Below are 10,316 nucleotides of genomic sequence, written 5' to 3' on the forward strand. Positions count from 1 at the left end.
AAGTTGTGCCACATCTGTTGAAACATTTGATACGGTTGATGTATTTCCGTTGAAATTTAAGACAATTAATTATTTCTGAATCATCAAGCCTCGAATTAAAAATTTTAATCATATTTCAAAAATGTTTTTGAATCGTTGAATTCAACACCTTCATGAAATGATAGAAATAGACATTTAGTAATAAAGCAATAATGTTTTAATATGTGTTTTTCTTAAATACCAATTACAAGACAATTATATAAGGGAATGCAAAAGCAATTTTCTCTGCACTAATTTCAGTTGAAGCTTTTTTATCAAGCATATGTCCATGTCAATTTATGGAGCTCATGGCGAATATAGAATTGATCGTTGAAATGAAACCTCTCAGCCCTCCACAATCGATTGCGACCAACTCAATGCAACACGAAATGGCGGATACTGACATGAAAATTAAAATAAGCCATCTGACCCTTCCTGAGACCATCTCCATAACATTTCATTTTTTTTCCATATATATTGAAAAATGAAAACAATCTGAGGTCCCTTCCAAAGTGCTCTTTTATTTCCAAATTTTGCCGTATTTAATTTCTAAACAAACATTTATGAAATCATTTGCTGAGGTTTAACGTAAAGTAACCAATTATTGTCATTACACTTGAACATCTGAAATAACATTAAAAATGACTAATGCAACCTGGCCAAGTAAAAAGGCCACCTTTTTTCAATTTTTTTCGCATTCTTTTCAAAATTACGAAGTTTTGCGACTTACTGTTTTTGCTCCGTTTCTTACTATTATTATTATTATTATTATTATTATTATTATTATTATTATTATTATTATACTTCTTCTGCAAGTAAAGATGTCCTGGAGATTTCTCGGAGACCGTTTATTCGATTCATACCAAACTTGGCTCAAAAATTAATAAGAGTATCAAGGAAACTAAGATTATAGCGGTAATCAAAAGAATGTAATCCAGGGACAAAGACTAGACGTGGAAAACAGACATACACAACAAAGAACATAAAGTAACTAAAATCATACATACAAAGTAACAAAAGTAAATGAGCAACTCGGACTCCACTAAAAACTGGGAGCCTGGACCAGGTGCACCGGTAGGGTAAGCGTACTCTGCTTTTCTAGAAACACCCGCCGAGTTGTTGCTCATAAAAAGTCAAGTCCGGGGTAGACAAACGAGGAAAGGTAAACTATGACCCGTTGAATAAATCAGTTTTCGTGGTGCTGATGGATACATCACAACGATCCACGAGTTCATGATGACGACCATAAAACTTCTGTAGTGATGACTTCAATCTTGTAGCAACATAACCTTGTTCCAGAAGCCTATTTTTTAGACTTCTAGCGCGATACAAAAAGTCTACGTAGTTTCGGCAAGCTCTGGCATAACGTATGAGTTGTGATATGAACACTCCATGCGCAGGAGCCGAAGGGATGTTGCCACAGATGAAAGGAAAGTTGACAATTCTGAATGAAAAGTCATCACGTTTGTCGTAAAGTTTGGTCAATAGTTTTCCTTTACCATCGATTTCTAAGTGTAGGTCAAGATATGAGGCTGACTTCACAGTGTCTATAGTATCCTTTATCTCAAGTTCTTTTGGGTAGATGCGATGTATCAGATCCCCGAAATTAGGATTGTTTAAAGATAATACGTCATCTATATAGCGGAAACTGAGATTGAAGGATCTAGCCAAACGATATTCTTTCTTTCTAATCAAATCATCTATAAAGTCAGCCTCATGAGAGTGAAGAAATAGGTCAGTAAGTAAAGGACCACAGTTTGTTCCCATTGGAATGCCGAACGTTTGTTGAAAAACACGTCCACCACACTGGACAAATGTGTTGTCGATTAAAAGTTCCAGCATTTTGTAAACATCTTCCTCTGTATATTTGGAATTATTTCTTACAATCTTGAGGAATCTTTACCAAGAGCTATATATTTGTATCTAGGTGTACCATCTTTTTTGGAAAACCAACGATGTATAATGTTTTTAAGTCGGGATTTTAACTGAGTATGGGGAATAGAAGTATACAGTGTTGAAAAATCATAGGTTTTGATGCTATTATATTCTAATAATAGTCTTGAACTGATTGTCTCCAACAGATCTTTCGAATTTTTCAGCACATTGAATTAATACCACTACGGGAGTAACAAGTGTTGTGGTAGGACTGCAGACCTTCTTTGACAGTTGTGAGTATAGAAGTTATAAGTTTTGAAAGAGGTTTGGTGGTACATTTTGCAGATCCAGCTATGAAACGTTGTTTGTATGGATTCTTGTGAAGTTTAGGAATCCAACACATAGACGGTAAATCACAATCATCGTCCTTGGTAGAGAGACCAAAAGAGGATAGCACAGATTGATGGTTTTCCACAATCTCTTCTTGGGAGAGAGTGGTAGCAGTATAGGTCTTATCACTGCTATTATTTTCTACGTCTACCTCTGATAATAAACATTGGATATTAAACGTTTTGCAGACAAAAACAATGTTGTTTTGGGTTTTGTCTGCTGGTACGACAACATATTTGTCATGTATAGTAGACAATGCTTTTGCTACATCGGGGTCTTTGAAAACTGATGTAGCCTTGGCACTCATTGACCTACTTAAAACTTTCATTCGTTTCAAAATTAAAGACCTCACGACCTTTAACCACTCTGACAGAGAATCAATGTCTTCTTGTTCTCGTTTTATCCTTTTTCTTGCATAGTTCTGGACGGCATCCATAAGAACTTTAAAGTTATAATTCCAATTTATGGAGCGTGGTTCACGGACCTTTAGAAAGGATATTACGTAGAGATTCGTTTTCGATAATGGTTAAATCTCCCGTAACGACGTTATCAGAAGGACCATATTTGAATGGAGAGGTTTTGCAAGAACAATATGTGGTTTAGCCTTGAAGTCCTCAATCTCGAGGTTCTGCAATAGCCTTTTATAATTGAAAATTTTGGATGCAATGGGTGAAGTATAGGAATATGAAATAATTGGTATGGATTTGTCTTTGAATTATGGGGGAATTTTGGTGGTAACGTTTTTGTGATGGAGGATATTAGCCAAATTAATTGCATCTATACCTTTGTTGACAAACGGTAGTGAAGAAATGATCGTTTTTCTTCATCTTGACTTTTCACACAAACTGGTTTAAAGAGTCTGTGGAGTCTATGCAATATCTAAAATGATGGCAACAAGTCTATATAATGAAGAGGTGGGGGTCAGAAACAGGGGTGTCAAGACTTGTTTTGTAAAGGGGGTGTAGTGGAGTGAGAGGTATAGAATAAATTTTGGTTCTAATGTGATGAAGTCCAAAAGGTTTTTGTATGAAAGGAAGGACACCATCTATGGAGACATAATGTAATTTTGGAACTCATTACATGTATACAAATAACTCAGAACGCTGTTCTAGACTTGCTGATATCATAGGCGTAAAAAAATCTAGAATGCCGCCATTTTTTTCAAAATGGCCGCCAAAATCGGCAAAATTTCAGCATTGCTCGATTTCACTGAAAATTTATAAACATTGGATTCTAAATTCAATGGCGGCTTCATAATTTGACTAAATTCGACTACTTGCCGGTTTTGGCGACTTTTGTGTTTTGCTTGCAAACACAGTATTCCTTGTTTGTTATGGTTTTTTCTGTTTTCTTGGTTCCATATAGTCAATTTTTAACTTTATTATATTTATCATATGATTGTAGAATAATGAAATACAAACCTATTAGCTGTGATTTGACGCGATTCGCATCTTGGTATTGTGATTTGTGATAAGATATATCTCAAGTGATTTACTTACTTACTTATCCTCTTTGCGCCTGGTGGCGCATAAGACTGTAATTAGGGACCTCCAGTTTTCTCGGTTTCTGGCTTTTTGGCTCTGCTCTCAATTTTACCCCAGGTCTTTCTCGTGTCTTTGAACTCTGATGTCATAGTGCCTCCATGTTTCTCTTGGTCGTCCTCTGTTTAGTTTGCCTCTGATGATGTCCATTTGGCAGTTACTCTGATGATATTGTATGCCTCTCTTCTGTTGACATGGCCAAACCAACTTAATCGTCTATGCATTATCTGGATCATGATGTCAGTTTGACCAGTCTTTTCATACAATGCCAGGTTGGTGATCTTTTGTGGCCAATATATTCTTGAGAGATCTCTCAGGCATTTGTTGTGGAATCCTGAGAGTCTCTTGATGTCTTTCTGTGTTATTCGCCAGCATCCAGACCCATACAGAAGGATTGATATGACAATGCTGTTTTATAATTTGGTTTTTGTCCACAGGCTGATGTTGTTTTTCTTCCATATTCTGTTTAGTTAGTGAAATGCGACATTTGCCTTTTGAGGTCTGTTGGCAATATCCATTGATGTTGCAATGCTTTTACTTAATGTACTTCCTAGATAGGTAAAATCTTTGATTCTTCAAGTGGTTCATTGTCTAACCTGATTTCTGTTGGGGAAGGAACAAGTCGCATGGCTTTTGTCTTTCTTTTATTGATGTTCAATCCAACTTGTTTAGCGTCTTTTGACAGGTCTTCAGTTTTTCCCTGCAGATGTTCGGCATTGTTGGATAGCAGAGCTACATCATCGGCAAACTTGAGATCTTCTAGCGTTTATGTTAAAGTCCACCTTATGCCCCTTTGCCGATTCCCAACAATTCTCGTCATCATCCAAACTATTGCTACAAAGAATAACATAGGTGACATGATGCATCCTTGTCTGATTCCACTTGTGATGTAAAACCATTCACTGAGCTTGTTGTCATCTATAATGCTGCATGAAAAGTTGTTATAGAATGATTTAAGTATTCGAACGAGTTTATCTGGGCATCCATAGGCTGTAAGTATTTTCCAGAGGCTCTCATGATGTAGACTGTCAAATGCCTTTTCAAAGTCTATAAAGTTTAGATGTAATTTACTATTCCATTCTATGCACTGCTCCGTTATTTTTCGTAGAGTAAAGATGTGATCAATGCAACCAAAACCTGATCTGACTCCTGCTTGTTGTTTTTGGAGTTTGTTCTCAATGGCTTCATTCAGTCGCATGCAGATGATCTTGCAAAAGACTTTGATGGGAACTGAAAGGAGCGTTATACCGCGCGAGTTTGAACAGCTCACTCTATCACCCCTTTTCGGTAACTTAACTATCAGTCCTATGCACCAACCAGTTAGGAGTATCTCAGATTCCCATATTTCTGAAAACAAAATGTGTAGCTGATATGTAGCTAGCTTAATATCTGCTTGAAAAGTTCACCATTTAAGTTGTCAATTCCAGGTGCTTTGTTGTTTTTTTTTTCAGTTTTAGGATGGCTTTCATGGTTATGTCTTTTGTTGGTGGTTCGAGATGTATGTCCATTCATTCTCCAAAGTTTTCTTGGTTGTTACTGTTGGAAGGTGCTCCAGTGAGTTCTTTTGTAATTCTATATACTTCACTTAGCTCAGACTTGTATTAATATCTTTGAAAAGTATATCAAATCAATGTACGAGAAGGGAAATGCGTTTTAATCCAATATACTATTAAAATGTATACAGGGTCTACTGCACCTGAACATAGTTTAGCTTTAATAAATCCGCAACGGCCTTTATCAAACGATAGAAACTGTGCAAACAGTGACATCTGATAAGGGTGTTCCTTATTTAGCTATGTTTAATTTTCTGAAATTCAGAAGGAAGTTTAATGTGGTTGTAACGCATTGCAGATGTCAGAATAAGGTATGTGTTTGTGAATAATTAATTGAAAAATATCAATATCAATATTTTAAATCGGATAGTTGTATATGAATCATAATAAGTCGTTTGATAATCACAGATATTCACATGAATGAATTGGCTTCAATTAATAGTCATGATCTACATTTTAATGTGTAATGTGAAGTTCATCTGTGATGTTTGTATGTTCTGAAAAGAAAGGCATGGACATTATAAATCTGTCTAAAGTAACATGAAACTGTTGAAAACGTTGATATGTGAATTCGTCGTATTTTTGGTATTATAATCCAAGCTTCAAAATGATGTTTAAGATTGGAAGTTTTAAAACAGTTACATATTTTGCAGACTTTTACCTTGATGGACAGCGTCATGATGGAGAAAAAATGGTGTAGTACGCTGACCGACTCAAATGACATTATCATACATTTACGTACATCTTATTCATCTGGGCTTGTGTTTGACGTTCTTTATATCGCCATAACAAATGAAAAATTCCCCCTTCCAACCAATGTGTTTGGTTACGTGTCACAATCTGGAATGAAAATTCCTTTGAAGAATAGTTTGTCTGGAAGTAAAATCAGACTATTGGTATATGGATTGCAAAAACGATTATTTAACGGGGAACCTTTCGACGAAGTAGTGTGTTTTGGGGAAAGTGAAATAACAAGTGAGTTTTTGTTTGTTTTTTTAAAATAACTGTAACATGTACATAGAAAACACGTACCGATGTTACAATTAGTAATATAATAAAACAATAAGTGGCTGACATTGATCAGATTTTTCTATGAGGTGATACTAGAAGCATGAAATTTTATCATTCTATAAAGAGTAAAGCAAACATTATTTTATCACACCTTTAAACTACTTTTTACCAGAATATAATGAAACTGATATTGTTTAAATGCAATCGTTTAATTTTATTCTTTCATCTTTTCAGTTAAACAACAGACAAATTTTCAAATAGATATAACTCTGAATAAGAATATGGAAATACCAGTTGATTCTTCGTACAAGGTATACATCTAACGTTAATTACTGTGTGGTTTACTTGTTCAATACAAATATATCAAAACCCACATGAAATTTCTTTAGTATCAAATTTATTTAGGGATTGAATGTTTCGTAATTGATCTTACATCGGCGTTGACCGTATTACATTTTCAGTGAAGCACGCTTACTCCCTCATACTGACTTTGATCTAAGTGTTATCTAGTTATTGTTCTTTTTCTTCTTGTTTTTCCAAGAATTTCAGGTACTGCATGACGTACCATCAAAAATTATACGGACTACTCCAGAAGTATCTGCCGTACCAGGTGCTATGCCCCTGCATTTAATATGATTCCTTATTTTATTTCAATTATATTTTAAATGTACATAGGAAATGGGCGATACACTAATACGATATTAACAGTGATCAATAAAAATATTCCATTTAGTCATTTTCATTGGCCTTTATAAATAGTTCGAAGACGTGCTTCATCGACTCATGTGATATCACGTGTAAAATCGGTTATCCAATGATATACTAGTAAGCGTATTTTAATGATATGAAAAGTAAATGTAATCATTCATTTTTCATTTTAACTGTGTATTTACTTCTTCCATGTTTTTTTTACAAAAGACAACACAATGAAACACTTTGCAATTTTGAAAAAAAATATATTGAATTAGTTGTGATTACTTAATGATATTTATGAACATTATGACGGATACAACTTAAAATAAACAATAGATATCAATGTATATTTTATCAATTTTCAGGGTGACCTTGACGTAAAGGTCCAACGACATATCCCACCTAAATATACACTAAGACATGACTCATAATTTTTCTTTCAAGTCGAATTTCTCATTTTCATTAAATACTGTAGTAAAATTTTCATTCGTTGTGTAATAGCAAAATCATTGGACTACGAGATTCCCATAGACTTTCCTTCCGCCACCAATGTTTTATGCATCGTATTAGCAACCACAAGAGAGCTATATGAAAAAGGCAAAGTGTATGTATCCAAAACAACTGGTAGCAGTTCTTCCTTTACTTTCAAAACATGTAAGTTTCTATTTAAACAAACAAATTATTCCATCTAATTTGACAGCAAAGAATGTGATAAAAGTATGCATAGAATTTAATTTAATCAAATAACATTCAAAAATTTTAAAAAAAATACTAGGAATGTCAAAACTGTTCAATGCTCCATTTTGAAAACATTTTATTAAAAGTACTACTCATATTAAAACTGCAAATTCCAGTAAGCTGTACACTGTTTCAATGAGTTATATCTTATAAGCAGTATTAGTAAATACTAAATAAGTAAGGTGATATCTTAAATATCAAATAACATTTCAGATGCCAGGGTACACTTGACTAGAATATCATATACTATTTCAGATGCATTGCATTAGGTACCGACTCTGTCGAACAAAACATCAAAACAACATGAATATATAATCATCGATTTATATACTTGCACGAAATTGACGGTTACCCTGCAAGAGACAATAATTATTGATTGTGGAAAGAAAGAATTGAATCTTACTTTTATTTTATTTTCTTTCCGATGTAATAACTTATTCTGTCAACTGTTCTCAAACTACACATTTCCGTTTCTTACATCGTTAATATCAATATATAACAATCACCACTTTCAAAACAGGATACCCTTAACAGCTTATGTCAGGATCATCTTCATATTTGTTTCAGATTTGAACAAGGATGATATACATTCGCTGTTTTTCTTGGCAACTAAGTACGGATTGCGTGTTGGAAAACCTAATTTGCATCCAATAAGATACATCTACAGAAATAAACCTGATCACTACTTTAACAACATCCGATTTCAACGAGACGGTATCATGGAGCCATATCTAAAAAGTAATGGAGGTGAGCAAGGTTCTGTGTTAAACGGTCGACTAAAAGGATTGTTTTTCAGTACACTGGTAGATCCTTTAACCAACATGCCATACGATTTCTCATATTTTGGGAACATTCGGTTGTATGTGGAAGCTAGCTATCTCTTTCATCCTAATTGCAATTTGTACTTTTCTGACTTTTATTGCCATACCAAACGGCATCACGTGACTTTAGTTCTCACTCCAAAATCATCTCCTACGAATGAACTTTGTAGAAAATATCTTCTCCAGCTAGATATACTCAACAATCCCTATCTCCATATTTTCAGATACAATGATGGTTCATTTTGTGTGTTAGCCAATATGAATGTTGTTGTTGAGATCTTTTATACAGACCCGATAGATATTTCAAGCCTTTTAGAAATTGGTGCAGGCTTTATGAGAAGGACACCTACCAAGGGAAGAGGATACGCCTTACCATCTGGCATTCCAAAGAATTCGTCATGTGTTTTATGTAATTTGTATCGATGATGTTTTCGTCGGAAAAAAAGGAAACAATATCATTAATATCAAAACAAGAGATGTGTAATTATGTAACATTTCGTCTTTTGAATTACGCACGGCATTCGTATTAAACGGATAATCAGCGTGTTTGGCGAAATAATAGCTAAGTTTCGAACATTTTGTGAAAAGGAACCTTCTTTTGTACTTATTCATAAATATAACGATGCTAAAAAATCAAATTCAATAAATAATTTTGTCAAAGGCTAATATTTGTTTCACTTAATCTGATTTTTCCTCAAATGTTCATCAAAATATCCCCAAAATTGTAATGTTTTCAAATAAAATATGCAATTGTACGTGTTGGCTGAACATAAACCGAATTTCTTATAAACTTTGTAATACAGGTATTATTACATTTTTCGAAAATCCATATCATATTATGGTCCTTTATATTAGTTCAATTGTTTGATACCTCTCCCAAATTCGGTACTTAACTCTGACTACCTTAATGCAATTTGTGTTGTACACCGGAAATTGCTTCGCGGATTTGTAATGAGTAGCGATCATGCCTTGTGAATGTTTAAAAGAGCCTAAAAGCTATGGGATTAATAGGCAGTAAATACCGCACTGATTGCAAGTCTGCAGATAAGTTAATATGTCATTATATATTGTAACAATTTAAAGAAATGAAAATGTTTTTTAGTGATGACCTCAATCTTGTAGCAACATAACGCTGTTCCAGAAGCCTATTTGTCAGAATTCTAGCGCAATACAAAAAGTCTGCGTAGTTTTGGCAAGCTCTTCCATATCGTATGAGTTGTGATATGAACACTTCAGGTGCTGAAGAGGTGTTCCCACAGATAAAAGGAAAGTTTACACTTCTAAATAAAAAAGTCATCACGTTTGTCGTAAAGTTTGGTCAATAGATTTCCTTTACCATCGATTTCTAAGTTTTGGTCATGATATGAGGCTGATTTCACAGTGTCTGTAGTATCCTTTATATCAAGTTTTTTTAGGTAGATGCGATGTATCTAATACACAAAATTCGGATTGTTAAAAGATAATACATCATCTATATAGCGGAAACTGAGATTAAAGGATCTAGCCCAACGATATTTTTAGGGTCAGATCAGCAATAAAGTCAGCCTCATTAGAGTGAAAGAATATGTCAGCAAGTAAAGGAGCACAATTTGTTCCCATTGTAATGCCGACCGTTTGTTGAAAAAAACACCATTCTGGTCAAATATGTTGTCTATTAAATATTCCAGTATTTTGTA

General features: G+C 34.2%; 1 protein-coding gene across 1 annotated transcript; it reads left to right on the forward strand.

Annotated features, from left to right (window-relative positions):
- Positions 1-5,555: 5,555 nt before the first annotated feature.
- On the forward strand, positions 5,556-7,586 carry LOC148614537 (uncharacterized). Its single transcript, XM_088588687.1, has 4 exons — positions 5,556-5,688; positions 6,031-6,352; positions 6,623-6,699; positions 7,447-7,586. Exons 1-4 carry the CDS (start codon positions 5,620-5,622, stop codon positions 7,510-7,512), a joined length of 534 nt encoding a protein of 177 aa, XP_088444813.1. The 5' UTR covers positions 5,556-5,619; the 3' UTR covers positions 7,513-7,586.
- Positions 7,587-10,316: the final 2,730 nt, after the last annotated feature.

Source organism: Perna viridis, chromosome 6, assembly GCF_037379345.1.
Source record: "Perna viridis isolate PV_CMFRI_1.1 ecotype Kerala chromosome 6, ASM3737934v1, whole genome shotgun sequence".
NCBI lineage: Eukaryota > Metazoa > Mollusca > Bivalvia > Mytilida > Mytilidae > Perna > Perna viridis.

Excerpts from the sequence above, each read along its gene's own strand:
- LOC148614537 (XM_088588687.1), top strand. The coding sequence starts at position 5,620 with ATGTTTAATTTTCTGAAATTCAGAAGGAAGTTTAATGTGGTTGTAACG. Across the intron at positions 6,353-6,622 it reads TGGGGAAAGTGAAATAACAA|TTAAACAACAGACAAATTTT; the intron begins GTGAGTTTTTGT and ends TCATCTTTTCAG. Across the intron at positions 6,700-7,446 it reads CAGTTGATTCTTCGTACAAG|GGTGACCTTGACGTAAAGGT; the intron begins GTATACATCTAA and ends ATCAATTTTCAG.